The 25,878-nt window shown below is 35.6% G+C and overlaps 3 protein-coding genes across 3 annotated transcripts; 2 read left to right on the forward strand and 1 right to left on the reverse strand.

The window, feature by feature from the left end:
- Nucleotides 1–399: 399 nt before the first annotated feature.
- LOC126691828 (probable aquaporin PIP2-1) lies at nt 400–2,807 on the reverse strand. Its single transcript, XM_050387013.1, has 4 exons — nt 2,392–2,807; nt 1,485–1,780; nt 883–1,023; nt 400–776 (listed from the first exon to the last, which is right to left on the reverse strand). Exons 1-4 carry the CDS (start codon nt 2,681–2,683, stop codon nt 657–659), a joined length of 849 nt encoding a protein of 282 aa, XP_050242970.1. The 5' UTR covers nt 2,684–2,807; the 3' UTR covers nt 400–656.
- Nucleotides 2,808–12,503: 9,696 nt separating this feature from the next.
- Nucleotides 12,504–14,333, forward strand: LOC126691829 (uncharacterized). Its single transcript, XM_050387014.1, has 5 exons — nt 12,504–12,861; nt 12,972–13,249; nt 13,354–13,472; nt 13,598–13,811; nt 13,963–14,333. The coding sequence occupies exons 1-5, from the start codon at nt 12,608–12,610 to the stop codon at nt 14,181–14,183; spliced, it is 1,086 nt and encodes a 361-aa protein (XP_050242971.1). The 5' UTR covers nt 12,504–12,607; the 3' UTR covers nt 14,184–14,333.
- Nucleotides 14,334–15,022: 689 nt separating this feature from the next.
- Nucleotides 15,023–17,511, forward strand: LOC126690811 (uncharacterized). Its single transcript, XM_050385937.1, has 3 exons — nt 15,023–16,327; nt 16,424–17,393; nt 17,486–17,511. The coding sequence occupies exons 1-3, from the start codon at nt 15,452–15,454 to the stop codon at nt 17,509–17,511; spliced, it is 1,872 nt and encodes a 623-aa protein (XP_050241894.1). The 5' UTR covers nt 15,023–15,451.
- The last annotated feature ends 8,367 nt before the right edge of the window (nt 17,512–25,878 follow it).

A 25,878-nucleotide genomic window follows, 5' to 3' on the forward strand; every position in this document is an offset into this window, starting at 1 on the left:
TAGTTAGTTATTCTACCTTGAATTCAACTACTTTAATGCCCTACTTAGTTACAAGCTTACGTTACTAAGCTTAACTGAGATGCTTAAAACTATTTAAACAATGACCCTCCTCCTAAAAGTCCAGTTTTTATGACCCACTTCTTTCATATAAAATTGCCGACTCATTACATCTAGAGAACCTTATAGGAGTATTATAGTACATGTGAAAAGTACAGTGGAATGACCATGTCCTAGTTCTAGAATTAAGTAGAATAATTACTACTATAATCAATACCATATACCATTTTAATTATAAAGCAGCATACTCTGTTTTTGCATTAACAGCAACTAATTGATGGACTGCTCTTTATAAATGTTGATTTTCCAAATGAAGTTATAAAAAGAGTGATAAACAGAAAGTAACATAAAGCAGTTGCTCATAAAATTCAACATAACATTACAAGTACACCATTGTCAAACGGAAAATAGGACAGACAACAGCATTTTGGGCACATATAAAACGAGTGCTCAGGACACGAAAGAAAGAAAACAGGGCATTCTTTGCCTTAGACATTGCAATGTACAAATTCCACGGTTCCAAAAGCCTCCCTCCCTGACCATAGAAAATGCCATTCCTCTTTGAACCAACCTCATTACCAGAAACACCATTTGGTAGTTTACATGGCTGAAGAGCTCCTGAAGGACCCTAGAGCTTTAATAGCTCCTGCTCTCAAAATGTACTGGTGATAGAATGCAGCAATGGCAGCACCGATGAATGGTCCGACCCAGAAAAGCCACTGTAAATTACATGAAAACCAATTTTAAGTTAGCACTTAGCACCACTATGTAACATAAATGAAAATTTACTTTTGCAACAACAAATATAAAGGGATAGGTGCATACTTGGTCATCCCATGCCTTCTTCTCGTTGTAGATCACTGCAGCCCCGAAACTTCTGGCGGGGTTGATACCAGTGCCAGTGATTGGAATGGTGGCAAGGTGAACCATGAAGACAGCAAATCCAATTGGAAGTGGTGCCAAGACCTTTGATTGATACAAAAACAATATTAATTATAGTCAAATAGATGTAAAAATAATAATTTTGTTCAAATTTATTTCAATTTGAAGACAAGCATTTCATTTTTAGAAAGTTCGAGAATTCCTAATTTTCAGTTTTTTACCATTAGGAACACATTTCCACTTCCGTCAATTTCTTAGACGTCATGCATTAGGTTTTTCAATTAAGTTCAATCACGTACCTTTCAGACGATTGTCTTAATTTCTTAGATGTTTGACATTAGGTTTCCAATTAAATTCAATCATTGTGACTATATTAAACACAATACAACACATCATTCTTTAAAGACAACTAAATTGAAACATGTGGCTTATTGATCAATTCAATTATACTGTTGAATTCAACTGAGAATCATAACACACCTAATTCCTAGAATGCCTTAACATTGTTCCTTGACAAAATTGTAAAGTTGGATATGGTTACTTACGGGAACATGGGAATCCCTTGCATTTCTCTTTGGATCAGTGGCAGAGAACACAGTGTAAACAAGAACAAAGGTACCGATGATCTCAGCAGCCAATCCGGTGCCCTTGCTGTATCCAAGAGCGAGCTCATTGGCCCCACCACCGTACTTGCTGTAGTAAGCCCTCTGGAATGCCTTCACAAGCCCACATCCGCATATGGCTCCCAAGCACTGAGCTATCATGTACAATATGGCTCTAACCAGTGAGACCTTCCTAGCCAGGAATAGCCCGAATGTCACCGCAGGGTTAATGTGCCCACCTGCCAAATTTAGTAAAAACTGTAAGCCCTCTCTATATGCTATATAGCTCCCATCTTTGCTTTGATTTATATATATATATATATATATATGAAAATTATAGAAATTTAAAAGTGTCACATTAACATGTTATATTTGTAAAAACAATAAGTCTATTATCACACTAAATCACAACTTTTTTTAACGCAATAAATTTCATAATTTTTTTGGGTAATTGTAAAGGTAATAGGTTTTGATGGGTGTAAAATTAAAATAATTATAATGTTTTTATGTGAAAATAATGTTGCATTACTGCATAATTTAGTACAATTAACTATAAGCTCAAAGCTATGACTCACATATTTGTTTCTTTTTTGTTTAATTATAGAAATCGGAATCTGCATGTCATCACATAACATATATATATTTATAAATATGTTTCTCATACTTTCAATAAATCTTATTCAATTTTTAGGAGATCACAAAATCTAGAAAAATTAAATGAATTTAAAGTTATGATTTTTTTTTCTTCTGAGAACTGAGATTCAAACCCAAATTCTCTATCATAACTATATAATCCCACTGAATTACAAGTCTCATAGTCAAAATTAAGAATATTTGATAGAGAACCCACCTGAGATACCAGCTGTGCAGTAAACAAGCACAAAGATCATGCCACCAAAGGCCCAAGCTATTCCAAGAATTCCAACACCACCACACTGATCAGCAGTCGGATCAGCAGTCTGGCTCTTGTATCCAATTACAGTCAACACAGTAATGTACAAGAACAAGAGAGTGGCAATGAACTCAGCAATGATAGCCCTGTAGAAGGACCACTGTGTAAGCTCCTCAGCATCAACCAATGGTGCTGGTGGTGGGTCATGGTAGTCCTTAGATGGGAACCCTTCAATATCCTTGCCAGCCATAGCTAAAAGCTAGGGTGAGTAGTAGTGACAGAAGAAGAGAGAGAGCTAGGAGATGATGAGCAAGTGAGAGAGAGTTCTAAGCTAGTGTTGTTGTTGAATGTTAATGGGAAAGTAGAGGAGTTCAGGGGGGGTATATATCCTGGTTTTGGATTGAGCGAGCTAGTTAATTAATAAACTTAATTAGCTTTGCCGCCCCATCATGCTAATTTTAGTTTCTTTCACTTTCAGATGTATTCCTACCTAACCTTTTGGTAAAATTGTCTGTCTAAAATTGTTGAGGCCACATAAAAAAAAAACACAATTTATATTACAATTATCTATGTAACAAATCGTGAATGGTGGCAAAAAAATTATGGATCCATATGAAAGTGACAGACAATCTATTACAGTATGATATGTAAGATAATTGCGATAAAAATTGTGTCAATTTATATGGTTCTAGAACTACATTTTTCCGTGTGCTTCTCTGGCTCACTCTGATTCGTCTTCTGCTGAACCTGATTCGAGTAAAGTTCTAAGAGTCACTACAAATTTCGACACTATTTTGATAGTATCGACAAAGATTATCACGTCACATGGGTTTTTAGGTAGGAATTTCTTTTCTTTTTTTAAGTTGATTACTGGAACTTTCTTCAATTATCTTATGTCATGTCTTTAACCGAGGACAAGAACTTCTAATGGCAATATTATTATTTTTTGTTTTTGTGGTTTTTCTTTCCAATTATTTTAGGTAAGACATAATATAAAACAAAAACAAAAAAGAATGAATATTGTTTTTGAGTCAAGGTCTTATCGTGCTAATAAAAATTTTATCATTACACCGCCACTAATTGGATCAACCGTTAAAAACACTCAACGAACATATAATGCTGTTTTAGTTGTGACTTATTAGTTGTGAGATGACATTAACTAATATCTTATTAATATATAAGAATATCTTTTTTATTTTTTAAATAATTGGATAGATATAATAAGGATGAGAGATGATTCAATTCATATTTTTTTATAATAAATAAAAGTATGTTATACTTATCACTATGTTTGTTTGGAATTTTTTTTAGTATATTTGCATAATATGAGACAAAAAATTAAAAACTTGCTTAAAAAAAAAAAAAGTTGAAACTCATATTATTTGAAATAAAGCTACGTTACTCGAAAACAATGAATATTTTAAACAAAAAACTAATTTATAATTGATTACCAAACCCATAATAGATTACAAAGTTCTAGACAAAAATAAATTATTTTATTTTGGTAAATTGTAAATTATACTTCTAAGGTTTAGGGATATTTGGATTTTATACCTTAATATTTCAGAACTTGGATTTTATCGTGTAAAATCCAAACAACCTTAAATTTTAAAAAGTAAAATCTAAACACTCTTAAAATTTAAGTAATAAAATCTAAAATTTAAAATGTTAGAGTATAAAATCTAAACATCCCAAAATTCAAAAGGTAAAATTCATATTATAAAACTTCAAAATATAAAATTTAAACATTTTCAAACGTTAGAGGTGTAATTTTTAATTTAATATCCCAATTTAACTAAGCTAATCCATTCTTTATCCATGAAATGGTTTAAAAGTCCCATGAGTCCATAGCGGGGTAGAAAAAAAATTGGTCTTTCAAGTCATGACTTTTAATTATTGTGAAAACCAAAATATAGTTTTAAATAAAATAGCGGTGTAAAAAGTAGAGGCTATGCTTAATATATGCATTTATAATTTTGAGATGATTGTTTTCAAAATGATCAGAACCTTTACATTCATTGCGAATGCGAAGTTCAAAGAAATATTTAGTTTGGCCGATCATGATCCAAAATAGGGCCCATGTCGTAGAAATGTGGCGGAGCCAAACTACGAAAGTCATGAAAGTTCAATTTTAAAGTCTCTCATAGGCTAACACGTGTCCCTCAACTTGGGTGGTGGCCCCACCATTAAAACATTGTAGGCGACGGCCAGGTCAAAAAATCACATGAGTACTGTGAATATCGTGACAATGTTTTACAGGCGTGACTTAAACCGACCAATTGATAATTCATTCAATAATAATTCAATTTTCATAGACACACACACCATCACCACCGTCCTCACCAAAACAGTCCAACTCAGCCCCACCACACCTCCCCTACATTCTCAACCACTCATTTCTGGCCACGTTTTCTTGGCCCAGCCGCCACCAATCATTGTACTTATTTTTGTGTAACCAAATTCTAAATATTATTAGAAAATATTTAGGACCACAATTTATTTCTCGACTCTTTTGGTATAACACTTATTTCATTATTTTTTGTTTTAATTGTGATATGACAGAGTAAGAGTAATGGAGAAAAAATTATGGATTAATATGTAAGTGATAAGCAATTATTTAAAATTGTGAAATAATTTGTGGTTTTAAAACTAAAAATTATAGTGGGTTCTAATTAGTTTAATTGATAAAAATTTTTATTGTTGAATAAAAGATTTATGGTTCAATCTTCGCCTACACTAAAAATTGATTAATGTTTTGGTCTGATAATAAAGAACTATCATAAAAAACAAACGCTATAGATTGAAACTACCTTAAAAAAAAAAACTAAGAATTATTAGTTAATTATGCTTATCTCTAATCATCATTATTATTATTATTATTATCCTGATACATAGAAAAAGACCCTTGGCTAGACCAAGACAAAAGAAGAAATTCCTATGGTTGTTATGTTGCCACGTTTCACGCACAGAGAAAGAATTATTGTACACGGTCTACTTTACCATTTATTGATTGATTACTATTCTATTACTGTTATTTTTCTATGGTAATAGTAGCAGAAAGTAGAAAGTAGAAACTACAGGAAACTTCATTAAAAACATGTTTAGAGAACTATGGGGAAGCCTCCAAAAAGCAAAAAAAAAAAAAAAAAAAAAAGGGTTAACTTTGTCTTGAAGTTTCGGTAAGGAAACGTACTTGAATTTTTGTGCTGAGATTTCAGAGCCACGCGTTAAAGAAATGGGGCTGGATTCAGTGATTATAGAGAAGCGAGAATTGGGCCCACTTGTTCAATTTCTAGTGTGACATGTGATGTGTCCCATGTGTGATGAATGGAATCTAAAATTTAAGAAGATAAGCACAAGAAGTAATGGCTTTTTATAGCTGTTTCTGCTGTGCCACATAGAAGCAGATCATGAATGCTCCAATATTGTCTTCAATACACTTCTCCTTTGTTTTGTTTTGGTTTGGTTTGGTTGTTTTTTTTTTAGGTATCTTTTATAGGTGTGTTGGTAAATGAGAAATAATGTCCTTGAAATTTAAGGAACCCCCTTTTGAAATGTAAAGGATTCAGATCGACCGTGACTTATGGAACTCACATAATCCTCATGTAGGATCTCCATTCTAATCTGCCAACTAGCTTGGCAGTATTTGGCATGTCCTATTGGGTTCATTGATTGTGCTTGCGTTCAGCTAAGTAGATCCCATAAATGTACACATCAATAAAATCTGTCCCAGTTGTCAATCTTGGGAAAACCCAGCAAGATCCATATGATATTGGTATTGATGGTAGACTAATAATAGTTCACAAATTCTTGGTTTTTTGATGGGCTCGAGTGGATTTTTAATCACCTGCGGAGTTCAATTTATCTAGTAACAATTAAGTCTCACAATTTAGATTTCTTGTCCATGATAGAAGAGAAATTTGATTAGCAAACGGCTCATATTTCCCAAGATTTTTTTTTTTTTGTCAAAGAGATTATTACATTGCTCCACTTATTATTGCAGAGGAAAACATTAGTACAAAGTACAAACTACAAAGACAAATCTGATTGTTAGGATAAACTACAAAACTTACAGGTCCATTCGCTACCCAATTTATAATTGAAGGGTCTGCGAATAAATCTACAAAATTTAAGGAAGGACCCAAAAAATAAATTTTAAAAAAAAAATAGCCTCCAATATTTTAGGAGTCTTCCTTGCATTCTTCAGCTTCCTCTTCTGTAATTGTCTCCAATACAGGAGAAATAGGAACCTTATTGGGAGAAATAAGAAGTGCTGGTGCAACCTCAATCCAAGAACTCAAAAATCTGTCACCCTTTGCCATTGGAGGGAGAATAGCTTTGTCCTGCTAATAATGATAAGTGAGTAGTTCTTCCTTTGCTGGAGAAGTGAGATTGAAGATGTGAGTATAAGACAGTTTCAAGAACCGAGTTCTTGGAGGTGTTCTTGTTCACAGTGGTGAGAGAGAGAGAGACTGATAAGAAATTTTTTTTTTTTTTTGAGAAAAAGAGACTGATAAGAAATTGAGTTGTGGGTTGAGAGTTAAAAGTATGGGGACGTGTGATTTTATAAGCGTTAAAACGACATCGTGAACAATAAGACCACGCGGTACCAAAAGAGCCATCGAAAAAATACATAATTAAAAGCAAAAAAACTCATCCAAAAGTTTTTACACGTGGGAAATATGGGAAGTGTGGAGGACTCAAAGTAAAAAATTCATGGCTGTAATTATTGGTGGCAAGAAGCCAAGAAAGTGAGAAACATATTGCTTTAGATTCCTGTAACCTTTTTATGTTAAGATATCATTCTTACAAATTTCAGACATGATCATGCATGTGATCAATTCTTATAGTTAAGGTTTGAGTTGAACAAATATAAGATGCAATGTCATATAAATTTTTAGATTGAAAGTAACTAGATTTGGATTCCCCCTAGCCCCCCAATATGGAAAACTCTATCCCTCTCACTCCAATCCAAGAACTACCAAACATCTACGGAGTATCTAATCCTATTAATCCAAACACTTTTTAATGGGACATGGGTAAGCTCTTTACACGTTTTGAATCACAAAGACTCAAACTATTGGAGAAATTTTAAAAATCCATTTGGGCTCATAATAGCAGCAAGCTAATTTTGTAAAATCGGCATACCTTACAGACCAAAAACAAATATTTGAATCCTATGGTCCCTTATCAAAATCTGACTGGTAATTCAAAATGAAAAGCCAAAATCAGCCCCTGCCACAAACTCTTGACATGGAAAATATTATGGGAAACTACTCCACACATTTCACTCAATGTGCCCCATAGCTCAATTAGTGTGGCGATCTTTCCCCATGGCCAATCCATATAGATATTAGATAAGACCCTCTAATCTGCCCAGCTAATTGGGTAAAATTTATTCTCAATCCCATTGCAAGAGGCCCTTTCCTGTACTCTAATTGCAGTTGTTATATGTGATCATATCTGGTTTCATAGAAACAAATTGCTTCAGAGCTCCTCTTCCACCTCAATTCCACCTACCCCACTAGCCCCCAAAGCTCTCAAGTGAAATTAACTAAAATTTTCTTTTTTCACCAACAAGATCCATATTGGGTTCGTTGATTGTGCTCGCATTCAGCTAAATAGATTCTATAAACAAACATCAATAAAATCTATCCCAATTGTCAATCTTGGGGAAACCCAGCAAGATCCATATGGTATTGGTATTGGTGTAGACTAATAGTTCATATATGCTTGGTTTTTTTATGGCCTTGAGGGGATTTTTAATCACCTGCAACATTATTGGGGTTCAATTGATGTAGTAACAATTAAGGTTTCTTTGATCGTTTCTTGTCCATGATTGAAGAGAAATTTAATTAGCAAAAGGCCCATATTTCCGTGATTGTAACCCTCTATTTGTTTATGCTAAAAAGATTACTTATAAGACAAAAATTGGAATTGAAGAGGAAGACATAGGTACAAAGACAATTCTGATTGTTAAGATGAACAACAAAACTTACCAGTCCATTCACTGCCCTTAGAACTTATAACTGAAGGGTATTAACAAATCCACAGAATTTCATTAAAAAAAAATTAGGAGTCTTCGTTGCATTCTTCAGCTTCCTCTTCAATAATTGTCTCCAATACAGGAGAAACAGGAAGCTTATTTGGAAAAATAATCCGGGCTGGTGCAACCTCAATCCAAGAACTCAAATATGTGATACCCTTTGCCATTGTAGTAATTAATAGAATCGCTTTGTCCTGCTAATACAAAAAAATTTTCAACTATACCAAGGAGACAGAGAGACCCTGGTTATGAAGATGAACAAGATTATGAGAAGAGAGTATTCTTCCTTTGCTGGAGAAGTGAGATCGAAGATGGAGTATAAGATTAAGAGAGGAGTTCTTGATAGTTGAGACTTGAGAGAGAGTGAGAAATTGAGAGCTGTGGGTTGAAGAGTAAAATAGGTGGACATGGGATTTTATAAGCGTTAATACGACAACGTGAACAATAAGAGGACGCGGTACAAAAGCAAAAGCCAAAAGGGCCATCGAAATAAATAATAAATAATTGAAAGCTAAAGTAAAACACACCAAAAAGTTTTACACGTGGGAAATATTGAAGTGTGAAGGGCTCTAGTAAAAAAATTCATGGCTGTAGTTCTTTTCAAAAAAAGAAAAAGAAAAATCATGGTTGCAGTTGTTGGTGGCAAGCAGACAGGAAACATATTGCTTTGAAATTTCCGTGACCTAGTTAAGATTTCATTTTAATACTTTTCTAAAAATGCATAAAAGATTTAATTTTAATACTTTTTTAAAAAACTCTAAATCACTGCAAAAAAAAGGATTGGAATGTTAGATTATATTTGGTTGCAAATGAGGGAAGAGAAGAGAAGAGAAATGACCAAAAGGAGGGAAATTATTGTGTACTCCCAGAGTACTATAAATGTGTACTTTCTCCTTTCACATGAATGGTAGGTCCTACTAATTAAATTCATGGTGAGATCCACCATTTATGTGAAAGGGGAGAGTACGCATTTATAGTACTCCGGAAGTACCTAATAATTTTCCGCAAAAGGAAAGCAGATGAGAGAGAAGAGAAAAGGAAACCATTCTCTCATATATGTTTGGAAATAGAGAAAAGAAAAGAAAAGAATGCACTCTCTTTCCTTTGTTTGGTTTGCAAAGAGAAAGGAAACCAAAAGAAAAATATATGTCATTTTACTTTTATGCCGGCATGAATGCAAAATATGAAAAATAAAAGGGATAATTACACATAACCCACCTGTGGTTTGGGCGAAAATCACTTTGCCTACCCGTGGTTTGAAAAGTATCACTTAACCCACCTGAGGTATGTTTCCGTCACTCTCCGTAACCCACCTCGGTCTCTGCCGTTACAAAAACACCTTGTAACCCCAAAACAGAACATAACGCGAATCAAAACCCCCAAAACTCAAACACTTTTCGAGAGAGACACCCAAGGTGCAATCAGGCTTGTTCTTCGCGGTTTGGAGCGTGTGGAGAGGGAGAAAGCACTTCTTTTGCATCATCGAACCTGGGCAAGGTATGTGTGATGTTTTTTCATCTGCATTTGGGTTCTTGATGTCATTTTTTTATGGTGACCCACCCACGTAGTTAGGTTTTGCTGTTCATCTGCACAGTAAAAATTTTTTTGTATGTTAAATTAGCATTTTGCTATTTATGTGTAGAATCGCTTAGGATATGCATTTTGCTATTGTTGTTTCTATAATGCATTTTGTCAATGATTGCACTTGTTTGTGAAGTGTGGGTAGTGTGGTCCCTATGAATTTGTTGGGAGTCTGGTTTTGCATGTGCTTTATGTGGTCCTTTGTCCGTGTGTTGTTGTCAATTTGTTGCCTTGTTGTCTCTTTTGGCTTCTTCTCACTTTCTGCATGTCAGTGTGTGTAAACAGTGAGACTTATTTTAATTGCAGATGGATGATGTCACATTTGACCTTGAAATTCATGTTGGGGGATGTTTTGTGGAGGAGCCAACCAAGGTTGTCAAAATCGCGATCCGGATCGTAAAATCGCACGATTTTACGATCCCACCTCACCAAAAAGATTAAAATCGTAGCAGGATCGCAAAAATGTTAGGATCGTTTGTAGGATCGTGTAGGATCGTATAGGATCGTAGGATCGTATGGGATCCTACCGATCCTACCGTTAGGCTTTTTTGGCTTTTTTTTTTTTTTTTTTTTAAAAAAATGGGATTCATTTGGGTCATTTGGGTAAGTCCAATGAAATAATGCCCGGCCCACCTAAAGGTCCAATACCCACAAGCCCAATGAATTAAAGTCCTAAATTACCCCTCTCTCAAAATAAAATCCCAAAAAAACCTATACTACTTAAGTTAAGTTTTCAAACAAAACCTAAATATTTAGAAACACTTAAAAGCTTCAGCAGTCAACAGACTCAACACGCACGACGCACCTGCTGGTCCTGCTCCCTCCCGCGCGCCTCCAGGCCCTCCACAGTCCGACTCCCCTGTTGTCCGACTCCCCTGTTAAAAACCCAGCACTCAACCCTCTCAATGGTGAACTATTGGTGCTCTCAATCTTTCTTAAGTATTTAGAAGCATTCAAAAACCAGCACCTCAGTCCCGCACGGTCGCACCTGCTCAGTTCTCTGTCAAACGCTCCAGAACGCAGCAGCTCTGTCCCGCGCGCCATTGCTGCCTTTAAGCTTTCTGGTAATCTTTTTTGGTAGTTAGTACTTATTAAGTTAGTAGTTTATCATTTATTTGCACTTTGATAGCTTGATTCCAGATTGTTGTGTTGTGTTGTGTTGTGTTTATGTTTTTATTTTTCTATTTTGTTAACTAAATTAAGTAAAATTTGAAAAATTAAGAAACAGAGTCTTTAGTATTTGATTCTTTGAGAAATATTAGTAAACACAATTAGTAGTTTAGAATTGCACATAACCTGTTTGATGAATTTTCTGTGTGATTTTTTTGAGCATGCTCTGTATCTTGGTGTCTTTTTTTGCAGCTCTAGTACAAATATACAATGTCTAATTTGGCTAGAAAGAAAATTAAGCGAAAAAATGCACTAGGAAATAGGTCTGACTTGGGATGGGAACATGGTGTTGAAGTAGGTTCAAGGCAAGTTCAATGTAATTATTGCAAAGAAATTCATAGTGGGGGTATATATAGGCTGAAGCATCATTTAGCTGGGACTAGGAAAAATGTTTCAGCTTGTCCTAGTGTGCCAGAAAATGTGAGGGAAAAATTTGCGACTCTTTTGTATGCCCAATTTGAAGCATCTATAAAAAAGAAAAGGTGGTATACTATAGAAGAAGAGGATGATGGCAATGATGATGAATTAGTTGAAGTACAACAACTACATTCATCAAAAGGGAGGGGCAAACACATAGGCTCCATGGATAAGTTTGTTACAAAAAATAAGCAAGTAACAATGAATCGTGTGTTTAAAAAAGGAGAACGTGATCTAGTGATCCAACAAATTGCTAGATTCTTCTACACTAGTGCCATCCCTTTTAATTGTGTCAAAAATCCGAAGTTTCTGCAAATGATTGATATGATTTCAAGATTTGGGATTGGCCTCAAGCCTCCTTCCTATCATGAGATTAGGGAGACATGCTTGAAGAAAGAGGTAGATTTTACACAACAAATGCTTGAAGAATATAAGGTTGAATGGAAAAAAACAGGTTGTTCAATTATGTCTGATGGCTGGTCTGATAAGAAAAGGAGATCCATTTGTAATTTTTTGGTGAATAGTCCCAAAGGAACCATTTTCCTATACTCTATAGACACATCTAACATATCTAAAACAGCTGAAAAAGTTTGTCAAATGTTAGATGAAGTTGTCGATAGGGTTGGAGAGGAGAATGTTGTGCAATTGGTGACTGACAATGCTGCTAACTACAAACTAGCTGGAGAGATGTTGATGCAGAAGAGAAAGTGCCTGTTTTGGACTCCATGTGCTGCCCATTGCTTGGATTTGATACTTGAGAATTTTGAAAAAAAGATTAAGGACCATAAGTACACAATTGCAAAGGGGAAGAAGATTACAACGTTCATATATTCTAGAGCTATGGTTTTAAATTGGTTGAGGGATTTCACTAAAGGGAGGGAATTGATTAGACCTGCTGCCACTAGATTTGCAACATCATATTTGACATTGTCATGCCTTAATGAGTTCAAAGGAGAATTGATGGCAATGTTTTCTTCTGAACAATGGAGGTGTAGTAAATTTGCAAAAACAAAAGAAGGGAAAAGAATTCATGCCATAGTTATGGATAACAATGGCTTTTGGCGACTTGTTGTCAAATGCTTGAAGGCCGCAATACCCCTTTTAAAGGTGCTTCGCCTGGTTGATTCTGATACACCTCCAATGGGATTCATTTTTCAAGAAATGGAAAAAGCAAAAGAAGAAATACAGAAAAATTTCAATAATGTTCAAAAGAGGTAACCATTTTATTTATATCTTCCTTAAATTTACATTTGTTTTTAATTCATTAGCTTATTAAATATATATTCTTTTTTTTTAATATAATATCCACTGTTTTAAATTGTAGTTACAAAGAGATATGGGATATTATTGATGATCGATGGGAAATGCAACTTCATAGGCCTTTGCATGCTGCGGGATACTATTTGAACCCTTCTATTCATTATGATCCTTCTTTTGATCCGGGTTCAGATATTAAATTAGGACTATATACGTGTCTTCAACGAATGGTTCCAGAAGTTAGTGATAGGAAAAAGATAGATATGCAACTTGAAAAATTCAAACAAGCAAAGGGACTCTTTGGTATTGAAGCTGCCATACTAGCCAGAGATACTAAACAGCCAGGTAACAATTTTGTTTTTTGTTTTTTGTTTTACATTCAAATTCATCTTTATTAATTGTAAATTTTATTCTTAAGACTAAGATATTATAATTCATATATGTATCAGCTGAATGGTGGGACTCATATGGAGATGACTGTCCTGAATTGAAAAAATTTGCTATAAGAATATTGAGCTTAACATGTAGCTCATCTGGTTGTGAAAGAAATTGGAGTGCGTTTGAAATGGTAAGACCAAATGACTTTGGTATATTATGACAAGATGGTTTTCCATTTTCTTTCTTAGTAAAAGTTTGTTTCTTCCCCCCTCCCCTGTGTTTGAGAATTCTCAATTAAAATTATTACAACTATAGGTACATTCAAAAAGGAGAAATCGCTTACACCAGAAAAAAATGAATGACTTGGTCTTCGTTATGTACAACTTGAAGATAAAACAAAAAAGAGCTAAACCATTGAGTACAAAAGAAGAAATTGGTTTGGAGAATTTGTCTTCTGATGATGAGTGGTTAGCAGCAGATTCTGTAGATTCAGAAAATGATAGTGCAGATTTTGATGAAGACAATGAAGGTATTAATTTATAACTTTAAAGCCTTCCTTTATAGCTAATATTTATATAAGTTATCAATGTATAGTTTGAATGTGTGACCACTAATCACTAATTTACATTTGTATACTTTACTTATCAAAAAAATTTGTATATTTTGGTTATCAATGTTAGGTGATGATGAGGTTTCAAGAGTTGCTGCCAAAGGAAAAAGTGTGCTAGTTCATGATGTTAGTGATGAATTTCATGAGAATGATGATGGTTCTAATGATGATGATAGTGATCGGCCCCCACCTGGATTTGAGAGAGTTAGGGATTTCGATGATTACACCATGGATGTTGATACTAGGAAGGATATAGATGATGAAATGAGATATGACAATGATAGTGACTAGATTAGAAGAACTTTAGAATGGGAATTCTCTTTTGGATTTTATATTTGTAATTAGCTAGTTTACCTTAGATTGAGAATTCTCTTTTTGAATTACATATTGTAAATTTGTAGTTAGCTAGTTTTTATATGCTAACTAGCCTAACTTATTTTGGATTTGGAACTTAGAATTTGGAAAACATTTTCCATATGTGTAAATAATATTTTGGTACTTAGTTGCTAATTAAACATGTATTGAACTTTTTAGATATATTATGTCAAAAGTTAAATATATTTTGTTTCGTTAGAATAACATAAGAACAATGTAGTGCGTGTAAATTACATTTTATGATGCAATTTTTGTTTTTTAATGGATGAATTCATATTTTAAGTGATTATATAACATACAAAGTCATTATCAATAGGATTTTTGCTTAAAATCTGAAAATAGGTAGGATCTTACGATCCACGATTCGATCCTACGATCCACGATCTTACCTACCTCCAACGATCCTACGTAGGATCCCGATTTTGACAACCTTGGAGCCAACCATACAATATGTGGGTGGGTCTGTACGTTTACTGACAGAGATTGACCCTGACAAGTTGAGTTACTTTGAAATTAGGGATTTATGCCATCTAGTTGGTGCTCCTAAGGAACACAGTAGATATAAGTATTTAATTCCTGATGGTGATCTACAGCATGATTTAAGAGACATAGAAACAGATACAGATGTCGTAAACATGACTAACCTTCATAAGGCATGGTATGCTGAAAAAATCATAATCTATACTGACATAGATGTGGAGCCATTGGCAGTTGAGTATCCTGATGCAGGGGGAGTGGTAGATGGTGGCGTAAGTGGTGATGCAGCAAGGGTTGAAATAGAATTGGATAGTGATGATGATGAAGATGATGAGAATGATGATGAGAGTGATGATGAAGAAGATGTTGAGGATGTTGACATTGATGCAAGAGATGAAGAACAGAATGTTGAAGGAGATGATGATGATGATGATGATGATGATGATGATGATTGGCTAAATGAAGGCCTAGAGGGGGATGGCTTTGGTGATGATGTATTTGCTGCTCAAAAATCAGCTCCACAAGGTTCTGCTCCCAATACAAACCCAGAATCAAGCAATGCACCCCACACAGCCCCAGAATCAAGCAATGCACCCCACACAGCCCCAGAATCAAGCAATGCACCCCACACAGCCCCAGAATCAAGCAATGCACCCCACACAGACCCTGAGTGGGCTGAGCCAGCCCTTGAGGATGACCTGGTAAGCATGGATGGGTCTGATGATGAGCAGGAACCTGAGCAAGTGGAGTTTAATGCTAAGAGTGACATGAGAAATGTTGTACTGAAGAAGGAGATGAAGTTCCCTAATGCAAAGGTGTTCAGAGCTGCTTTGAGGGAGTATGCAATCAAAAAACCTGTTGACATCAAATTCAAGCTGAATGAGAAGACCAAGATATCAGTTCACTGCAAGAATGGGTGTGGGTGGAGATGTTATGCATCTCAAATAAGTGGAGAGCTAACATTTCAAATTAAGACCTTGACTGATGAGTGTACTTGTCCCAAGTCTTTCAAAAACAGCCAAGCAACATCAGCTTATGTTGCTAAGAGGTTCGTTGAGGATTTTAGCAAAAATCCAAATTGGGAGGTGAGTGGTGTACACAACCATGTGATGCAAAATTTATCTGTTGACCTAAGTGTAAACCAAGTGTATAGGTCAAAGAGAAAGGCAAAGGATTTGATAAATGGAGATGAGCAACTGCAATATGGTGTCCTTAGGGACTATGCACAAATGATAACCACTGTAGACAAGGGGAGTAGGGTTATATTGCAGACAGAAATGGCTGAGGAGACTTCCCAGCCAAAATTTAAGAGGATGTATGTTAGGTTCAATGCTCAGAAGGTAGGATTTTTAGGTGGATGCAGGCCATTTATAGGTTTAGATGGTTGTCACATAAAGCACAGATTTGGTGGGCAAATCTTATCTGCCACTGCCAAGGATGCAAATGACAACATTTTTCCAGTAGCCATGGCTGTTGTGGAACAAGAAACCAGGGAGTCTTGGATATGGTTTTTGGAAATTTTTGCTGATGATATAGGGAGGCCAGAGGAGCTTCAGTTGGTCTTCATTTCTGATAGGCAAAAGGTATGCAAGTTTTGTTTTGTTCAGTTACACTTGAATAGTTGACTTTGTTTGCTGAACTAACTTGTTTTGTTTGTTTGTTTGCTTGCTTATTTACAGGGGCTTATACCTGCAATAGAGACACTATTCCCTACCGTGGAGCATAGATACTGTGTGAAACACATCTACAACAATTTCAAAGTTGATCACAAGGGATTGGAGCTGAAGGATGCATTGTGGAGGTGTGCTGCTACCACAACAGCAAGGGAGTTTGAGAGATGCATGCAGTACATAAGGGATTTGGATGAAAAGGCATATGAGTATCTTGCAAACATTGCACCTGCACAGTGGACAAGGTCACACTTCACTCATAGGGCCTTAACAGATTGTTTGGTAAATAATTTGAGTGAGTCTTTTAATGCAATGATATTGAAATCTAGGGACAAGCCTATCTTGGCAATGTTGGAGTGGATTAGGGTTAGACTTATGACTAGGCTTTACACAAAAAGGGAAGGGATACAGAAGTATGCTGGAAAGTTGTGTCCAAGCATACAAGATAGGTTGGAGAAATTGAAGGTTGAAAGTAAGGCATTTAGTGCTACCCCAGCTGGTAGTTTCCTTTATGAGGTAGGCAGTCAGTATGAGAGGCATGTAGTTGATTTGGTGAAGAAGACATGTAGCTGTAGGTCTTGGGATTTAAATGGCATTCCCTGCAAACATGCCATAACAGCCATTTATACAAACATTGAGACACCAGAAGACTATACCCACCCATGCTACTTCAAAGAAACTTACATGGAGATATACAAGGAGGTACTTCCTCCCATGCCTGGCCAGTCAGAATGGGCTGAGACTGGACAGCCTGCTCCCCTGGCACCTCACATATACAAACAACCAGGCAGACCACCCAAGCAAAGAAAGAGGGCTTCTGATGAGCCTAGGAACCCTTACAAAGCAAGTAGACAGAATAGACCTGTAAGATGTGGGAAATGCAAAAAGGAAGGGCATAACTCAAGAGGGTGCAAAGCTAGCATCACTGGGGAGACACCATGGCAGAGGAGACAGAGACTTCAAAGAGAAAAAGCTGTAAGTAATTAGGATTTAAATGGCAAAAAACAAAAAAAAAAAAACTTGTTTTTAAACTTAGAATAGACACTGTATTGAAACTGGGTTTTGTTGCAGGCAAGGGAAGGGGTGCCTGCACCTAGATCTGCACCTCAGCCTGCACCTCAACCACCATCCCAGCAGCCTACACAGACCTACAACATGATGTCTGCCACTCAGCCTTCATCCTCACAGCAAGGAAATCAACCTAGGCCATCTCACAAGAGAGCAGGATGGTTCTCTTCCTCGCAACCAGAGTTTCACACACCTAGGGAGACCTGGGATACCTTACCAAGTTCTTCACAGGTAACTTAGTCCTGGATAGTTGTGTAGCTTGGGATATTTTTTAACAAGTGGATCTATTTTTTATTTTGTAGCCTTCACATGCAAGTGGAAGCACTGGTGGTGTGAGGACTAGAGGACAGCTTGCTGCACAAAGGCCACCAAAAATGAATCCAGTGGGTGGAAAGAGGAAAGAGTAAAGGAACCTAGATGAATGAAGCTAGTGGGTACGCATGCCAGCATTGGAAGTAAACCTAGTGGGAACATGTGGGCCTTTTTGGTTTTTTTTTTTTTTGTGAAGACCACTGTTGGCCTTTTGTAATTATCAATTAGTGTAAAAAACAGTCACTGCTGGCCTTGGAATGTGCTTTTTTGTAATTACTAATTAGTGTAAAAAACAATCACTGCTGGCCTTGGAATGTGCTTTTTTGTAATTAAGGTACAATATGGAAGTTGTGATATTACAGTTTGTATGGAACAATATTTGTCCAAACTAGATTATATGGAAGTTTATTTATTGCTACTACAAATTGTGTCCAAGTATATTACTTTTATTGTGGAATGGTATGCACAACCAAATTATATGAAAGTTTATTTATTGCTACTACAAATTGTGTCCAAGTATATTTTTCTAATAGAGTGTATGGGAAGTTTTTATTGTGGAATGGTTGTTATGGTATGCACAGCCAAATTATATGGAAGTTTATTTATTGCTACTACAAATTATGTCCAAGTATACTTTTCTAATACAGTGTATGAAAGTTTTTATTGTGGAATGGTTGTTATGGTATGCACTGCTATTGTTGATAATTGACCATTACTTCTTCCATTGAATGGTTGTTAGGATATGCACACAATACTCAAGAATTGACCAATTCTTCATTCATTGACACATCAAAACATTACATCAGTAGGCTAGTGCTATTACAATACAAATTCATTAACACCATTGCCATAACTATCTCTACTAACCAATTAACTACTTCAGGGGCAACAATCTAGGTCTCTTCACTCCAGAGAACTCAATTGAGCCAAAACACAACAACATAACAATAACAAAAAAGATCCATGACAAAATGCATGCAGACTTCCACATTCTTTGCTTCTCTTCAACAAGAATGGCTTTTTCCTTAGCTTTTGCACAGACAGCTCGAGCCTTTCTCTCCCTCTCCTTGGCTTTGGCTTCCTCTTCAAGAGCCTTTTCTGCCATTTGCCTAGCTTCTTCTGCCGTTTCCAGAGCTGTCCTTTCCCTCTCATTTGCAAGTTGGAGAGCAGTCTGAAGCCTAGACATCTTCTCTAGAGCCAAAGGTGCAGCTTCATTCCCACGAGGACAGGTTGGGTTATCAATCCAAACAAAGAAAGGACACTTAGGACCAACCTTATAACGGCTACAACCCAAGAACCTCCTCCCAAAATTGTGCAAACTCAAACTTGTTCTCAAAACACAAGTCTGCTCATTGCACATATGTCCACATGAACCCGAGAAATTACCACTTGATGAAGACATCTCAACATACCACGATTCCTGGATTTAGACTTTCACACAGTAAGTTCACACTTGAACAAAATCTGAAACCCTAAATCAGGAACAGACCCAAATGCAGATGAAAAAACATCACACATACCTTGCCCAGGTTCGATGATGCAAAAGAAGTGTTTTCTCCCTCTCCACACGCTCCAAACCGCGAAGAACAAGCCTGATTGCACCTTGGGTGTCTCTCTCGAAACGTGTTTGAGTTTTGGGGGTTTTGATTCGCGTTATGTTCTGTTTTGGGGTTAAAAGGTGTTTTTGTAACGGCAGAGACCGAGGTGGATTACGGAGAGTGACGGAAACATACCTCAGGTGGGTTAAGTGATACTTTTCAAACCACGGGTAGGCAAAGTGATTTTCGCCCAAACCACAGGTGGGTTATGTGTAATTATCCCAAAATAAAATTATGCGCAAAAATGGAAAATTGGTTCATAAGTAGTTAAGTACGTGGGGTCCACTTATTTTTATTCCATTGCTTCATTCCAAATCTGCCCGATTCGGGCGGATTGCAAAATGTGGGTCGTAGAGAAAATTATTTCATTGGCTTTCTCTTCTCCCCTTTAACCAAATAGAAGAATATACCAACTCTCTCCTCATTTCTCTTATTTTCCTTTCTTTTCTCTTATTCCCAAACATAGTGTTAGAGATTTCACTTGAGTTGCACAACTTTTGTAATTAGGTTATCACTTGAACCTTGGTCATGACTTACTTTTATATGGTTTGCCATAGGGTTGGTTTTAGATTTGAGCCCTTTGGAGATATGAATTTGGATTGTGCAAGATTATTGTTGTCCACTACTTGATGATACTTGGATTGTGCAAGATTATTGTTGCCCACTAATTGATGATACTACGATTCTAGTCAAGTAAAAATAATGCTAGGATTAAACATCATAGATATTGGTCATGGTGTAGGGGGAAATCTTCACCAAACCAAACATTTCATGGTGGAGATGGCATTTACAAAGCAGAGTAGGCGATAACGGAGTGCAACTTTCCAAGCATATTCATGAGTGGGTATTTGACATATGTCGCGCATGGTTTGCCAAGTTTAAATATGAGTCCTCTGTTTCTCTCTCTGTTATGATCCTAGTATCCCACATTACTTAAAGTGTAAGTTTAGAGATATGTATATAATCTCTTGAACACCCTCTCCTTGTAAGTCGGTTTATAAAGGTGAGTCACTAAGTTTTACTAATAGGTAAGTGAAGCTTTCAAAAGAGAATGAGCTACCATCTAATTAGTGTCGATAGAGTAAGTCATTGTGGATGTAAGTTGCAGAGCGTAGTGGTATATATACAAGCTCTAGACACCCTTTAACCCATAAACAATTTTAGTTTTGAAGTTTAAAATGATCATTTTTATATTTGTGTATTTAGGGGGGAAAAAAATTCTAGAAACACTCAACTAGGATATTTGTCCCTATTGTCAATTCTATGAAACCTACATCCATACTGTATTGAGATGATAACAGATTCATGATTGAAAATTCTTTGTTCTTTGTGGACGGTGGATTTTTACGTGCTTTAAACAGGAGGCACCACTAATTTGTTACAAGCATATAATTTTCCTTTTTTAAAAAAAAATTGAGGTAAGAGTCAAACAATTAGAGAAAAAGTAAAAAAATATACACGTGTGAAACGGATGAGTGGTAAAAGGAAAAGGAAAAGGAAAAAATAAAAATAAGAAAAATGTTGGAATTAGAAAATGAAGTTGGCTTGGGCAGTGTGCTAGAAGAATTTTTATAAAGCCGCCGACAACCTTTTCAATAACTTGGACTGGAATAGTGTTATAAAGATTTGAGAGTAGTCATGTCTCCAGAGAGGTGCATCAAAAGAGTTTAGTACTTTATTGAAAGAAAATAATTTAAATGAAGTAATTATATTAAAAAAAAAGTATATTTTAATCAAATATGTACTTATAAGTTATAACTTTAAAATCTTTTCTATCAAAAAAGAAAATAAATACCTTTAAAATCCTTAATAATTCGTACGATTTTTTTATCAACATATATTTATAAAATAGCAAAATCCCGAAATAAAATGTAATGGTATATCAAAATAGATCGGTATCGAAATATTTCATCCTTATAGACAAACCGAAACCGAAACGGACTCCAAAACAGTAAACATAACATTGGTTAGGACAGTAACATATGAAAGAGAAAAGAGAGGTTGAATGAAGAAATCTATCATTTGATTGGAGAGAAATGTAGTGAGCCAAAAAGAAAATGGAGGGTTTATTTTTCCTCCATATTCCTAAATTTCTTTCCTCCCAAAGTTATGAGAAAAATATGAGATATAACGAGTTAATTATTAGTCAGTGGGACCATATATATAGTTGAATTAGCCAATGGCTCATATTTCCCGTGACTGAATTTCTTTTGGTTTTTGCTAAAGAGATTATTAAATTACCCCCACTTATTAGAGGAAAAATTGGAATTGCAGAGGAAGACATTGGTACAAAGGCAAAACTGATTGTTTGGACTTATGATGAACTACAAAACTTACAGAAGTTATATTCCCATTCGCTACCCAATTTATAATTGAAGGGTCTGCGAACAAATCCACAAAATTTAAAAAAATAAAAAAAAAACTCCAATAATTTAGGAGTCTTCGTTGCATTCTTCAGCTTGATCTTCAGTAATAGTCTCCAATACAGGAAAAATAGGAACCTTTTTGGGAGAAATAATAAGAAAGGTTGGTGCAACCTCAATCCAAGAACTCAAACATCTAACACCCTTTGCCATTGTAGTAACTAAGAAAATAGCGATGTCCTGCTGATTAAGAAGCCGCCCACAAAAGTTTTCAACCGAGTCAAGGAAACAGAGAGACCCTGGTTGTGAAAATTAGCACGAAATGAAAAGAGAGTAGTTCTTCCTTTCCTGGAGAAGTGAGATTGAAGATGGAGTGTATGAAAGTTTCAGAACCTTTCTTGAAATTGTTGTTCTTGTTGGCTATGGCGAGAGAGTGAGAAACTGAGATTGGTGGGTTGATTGTAAAGTAGGTGGTGGGTGTGTCATTTTATAAGCCTTAAAGCGACGATGTGAACAGTGAGTTGACGCGGCACCATTTGGGCCATCGAAATAAATCAATAATTAAAAAGCTAAAAGCCAAAAACCCATCAAAAAGTTTTTACACGTGGGGAAATATGGGTTTTAATTATTGGTGGCACAAGAAGCCAAAAAACATGTTGCTTTAAACATTTCCCGTGACCTCCTAGGCTAAGATATTATTCTGACAAATTTTCAGACATTATAATGTGCATGTCAATTCTTATAGGTAAGATTTCATTTTAACAATTTAGCACTAAAAAAAAAAAAGATTTGATTTTAACAAATTTAAGGTGGGATGTTATATGCATTTTTAGACTGTAAGTATATATTTTTCTTTTTCTTTTTTATCAATTTAATAAATAAATAATAGGTTCTAATTAACTTAGATGGTAAAATTTGTTGTTGCCGTAAAAAATGTTTGAATTGTAATTTTCGTCTATACAAAAAATCAATTGATATCTTAGCATAATAATAGAGAACAATAATTATAAAGTGGACATAATATATAAAGCGATAAACATGTCTTAACAAATGAGTTAGTTGATATGTTTTTCTAGTTTGGATGAACTTATTTCTATTACCTTATTTGACTTCTTTAAGAGAAGTACAATTTTGCCTAAATAAATATTGAATAAAATTTAATGATAAATGAAACTTAAAATTTTAGAGGTACAACTAAGGTTATGGCCTAAAGTTATGGCCTTCATAAATACCCTTATTTTGTAGGATCTCTATAAATGGATAGCTTAATTGGTGCTAAGCATGATTACAAATGTTTTTAAAGAAAAAAAATGCTCTCTCTCTCTCTCTCTCTCTCTCTCTCTCTCTCTCTCTCTCTCTCTCTCTCTCTCTCTCTCTCTCTCTCTCTCTCTCTCTCTCTCAAATTATATATATAAAATTGATAGTGAGAGAATTTGAATCATGAATGTCTCAATTTAAAATATCAGGGATTGTCAATTGAACTACAAACAGTTGTCATGACTTACTTTGACATGCCCTATTAAGTTTATAATTTATGCTCCCATTCAATTAAAATAGATTCTATAAACACCATCACATATTCAAAGTTGAGTTGCTAAATGGTCATAAGTTATTTTTATATGGTTTGTAATACAGTGTTGAATTTAAATTTGGTCAATTTCGCTTAAACTAGACTCGATCAATTTTGGTTAAGGTGTGAAGGAAATCCCCATCAAACCAAATTGATCATGGTAGATGTAGGGGGCGGTTTTAGGGCTCTGGCCCAACAGGCGGGTGGTTCTGGCCCAAAAGTCCCTCAACAATGAATTTGTAGAGAGTAGGTTAAAGAACTAGGTCTTTGACAGAGGAAACGTAGTTATGAACAAGCCATGCAACCAGTTGGACGTAAGGATATTCCTCCAAGCTTTTGGAATAACAGTCCCTGGGGCTGTATCTTCTGCTTCTTGTCTCTAACTCCTTTCTTTTTTTCTATCTTTTTCTTCTTCCCGCTTGCGATCCCCTTTCCATGGGGATTTCCTTCTCTTATATAGCATCCTTCCTAAGATCATGACCCTACACTTGTCAACCATCTGACCCTCTACTTGAGTGCCTGTCTCATAGGTCATCCCTCCTCTTTTCTGTGAGTTGCACTGGCCAAGATAATTCTGCGTTCCTGTCCTTTCCACATTAATGCGGCTGGAAAAGTAGTTCCTTGGCATTTAATGCGGCAGTTGTGGTTGCCCCCCTTCCTGAACGTCACGCACTATTCCTTCGTATTGGGTGACTTTTCGCCATGTATGGAGTGTGAATCGGACACCCACTTGGCGAGTCCGAGGAGGTACTCCTCCTCGGACGCCCCTAAGCAGGCCCGGCCCAACATGGTTGGGATGGGATATCCTATGCCCATGCCTTTTCTTCTTGTTGTGGTTGGGCTTGGTACATGTACTATGGCCCAACATCGGCTGACGGATTTTACCCCCACAGTAGAGATGACAATTAGAAAGCAAAATAAGCAATAACGGTCCCCAATTCATCCCAGTGAATTCAAGAGTGCAACTTGCCAAGTGGAATTGTGAATAGGTCTTCAATGTACATTGAACATGGCTTGTTGAAGTCAAAGCTGTGAGTAGGTTATTGAAGTTCATTGATAGTGAGTGATGGTTTAAGCAACCATATACATTTCAATTGGTTGAAGTACACGAATCTCAAGGATGATCTTGGCTAAAACCTTTGATAATTCTTCAAAACTAAGATCAACATTGACCAACAATATTAGCTAGATGAGCATCAAATGAATTTTTTTGCTGGTAGATGAGGATAACAAATTTGTCCTTGACCCAATCCCCTTTCAAAGCAAAGGAAACTCAATCATGGTGGAGTAAGAAGAGAGCAAGTAAGATTGGGCAAGACATTTTTGTTATCTTTCGTTTCAAATAGGACTTTATACTTTCAAAAGTTTCAAATTAATTTGTGAGGTTTAAGATTACTACAAATGAAACCATATAATTTTTTTAGAATCAAATTGAATCATTGACTTAGAATAAATAAAAAAAAAGTTTAAATTGTTACAATATAAATATTTTTAAAATTATTTATTTTTTTTTTTTTTGATAGAGAGTTTCAACCTATGGCGTCCGCTCCTGATAATAGCTCTTTATTATCAGGCCAAGACACCAATCGGTTTTGATGTAGGCGGGGATTGAACCCCAGATCTCTTATACAACCATCAGAAACTAATGAAACTAATGAGTCAGAAAATAACATGGGATCGTCATTCCAAGTGATACAAAGACCAAAACGAGCGTTACATATTTATTGCGCGCATTAATGACAAAACGTAACGAACGAAGCAACGGTAACAAGTGAGCTTTGCACTTCAAAGCTCTCATTGATAACGTACTAGCCGTTGCTCATAAATGCTAGGATTCATTATCCATTAATGCGAGAAACAACTATAAAAGAGAAGGACAACGGAACCCAAAGGTAGACACAAATACTCATCCAAAAACCACTCCAAGTCATCTTTCTCTTTAAACCATTTTCTCCCTTTTTGACTTAAGCATCGAAGTGTTTTTGGCAAATACCACACTAATGTATTACACTTCTTTCCCAAGCTTTCTTGCAGGTTTGCACCCGAGACACGACCAGCCACGAGATTGTCTATCCAGTGAGATGAGGTCCTCAACTTGGTGATTTTTCGCATCATCAGAAGCTATTATTAAACTTGTAATTGTTCTATACTTTAGGGTTCAATTTAAAGCTTTTAAAATTATAAGGTTTAATTTCATACAACCTTAAAATATAGTGTTTAACATGCAATTATTATTATTATTTTAAATTATAATCCTAGCAAGAAAAATGTTGGTAGCACTCCCGCAAATAAAATTAAAATATAAATAGAAAACTGCACACGAAAGTTTAGGGGATAGAATAGATACAATTAACCCATCTTCTTGGCTATTTCTCTTCCCAAAGTTCAAGAGTAATTTAATTCGCAATTGGCCCATATTTGATATTTCCCATGACTTTTTCTTTTTGGAAGTAGAAGCACATATCTCCCATGATTATAATGTTTATTTTTATTTTTAAGGGCTAAGAGATATCCTAAGTTCTTTTATTAAGGAAAGCTGTAAGGAAGAAAAAT

The sequence above is a fragment of the Quercus robur genome, chromosome 7, assembly GCF_932294415.1.
Source record: "Quercus robur chromosome 7, dhQueRobu3.1, whole genome shotgun sequence".
Taxonomy (NCBI): Eukaryota; Viridiplantae; Streptophyta; class Magnoliopsida; order Fagales; family Fagaceae; genus Quercus; species Quercus robur.

Coding starts and splice junctions, on each gene's coding strand:
- LOC126691828 (XM_050387013.1), bottom strand. CDS start 2,683: ATGGCTGGCAAGGATATTGAAGGGTTCCCATCTAAGGACTACCATGAC. Junction 1,781..2,391: donor CTGCACAGCTGGTATCTCAG/GTGGGTTCTCTA, acceptor TAAATTTGGCAG/GTGGGCACATTAACCCTGCG. Junction 1,024..1,484: donor CAAGGGATTCCCATGTTCCC/GTAAGTAACCAT, acceptor TATCAATCAAAG/GTCTTGGCACCACTTCCAAT.
- LOC126691829 (XM_050387014.1), top strand. CDS start 12,608: ATGGCAATGTTTTCTTCTGAACAATGGAGGTGTAGTAAATTTGCAAAA. Junction 12,862..12,971: donor TTCAATAATGTTCAAAAGAG/GTAACCATTTTA, acceptor TTTAAATTGTAG/TTACAAAGAGATATGGGATA. Junction 13,250..13,353: donor CAGAGATACTAAACAGCCAG/GTAACAATTTTG, acceptor TATATGTATCAG/CTGAATGGTGGGACTCATAT.
- LOC126690811 (XM_050385937.1), top strand. CDS start 15,452: ATGGATGGGTCTGATGATGAGCAGGAACCTGAGCAAGTGGAGTTTAAT. Junction 16,328..16,423: donor TCATTTCTGATAGGCAAAAG/GTATGCAAGTTT, acceptor GCTTATTTACAG/GGGCTTATACCTGCAATAGA. Junction 17,394..17,485: donor TCAAAGAGAAAAAGCTGTAA/GTAATTAGGATT, acceptor GTTTTGTTGCAG/GCAAGGGAAGGGGTGCCTGC.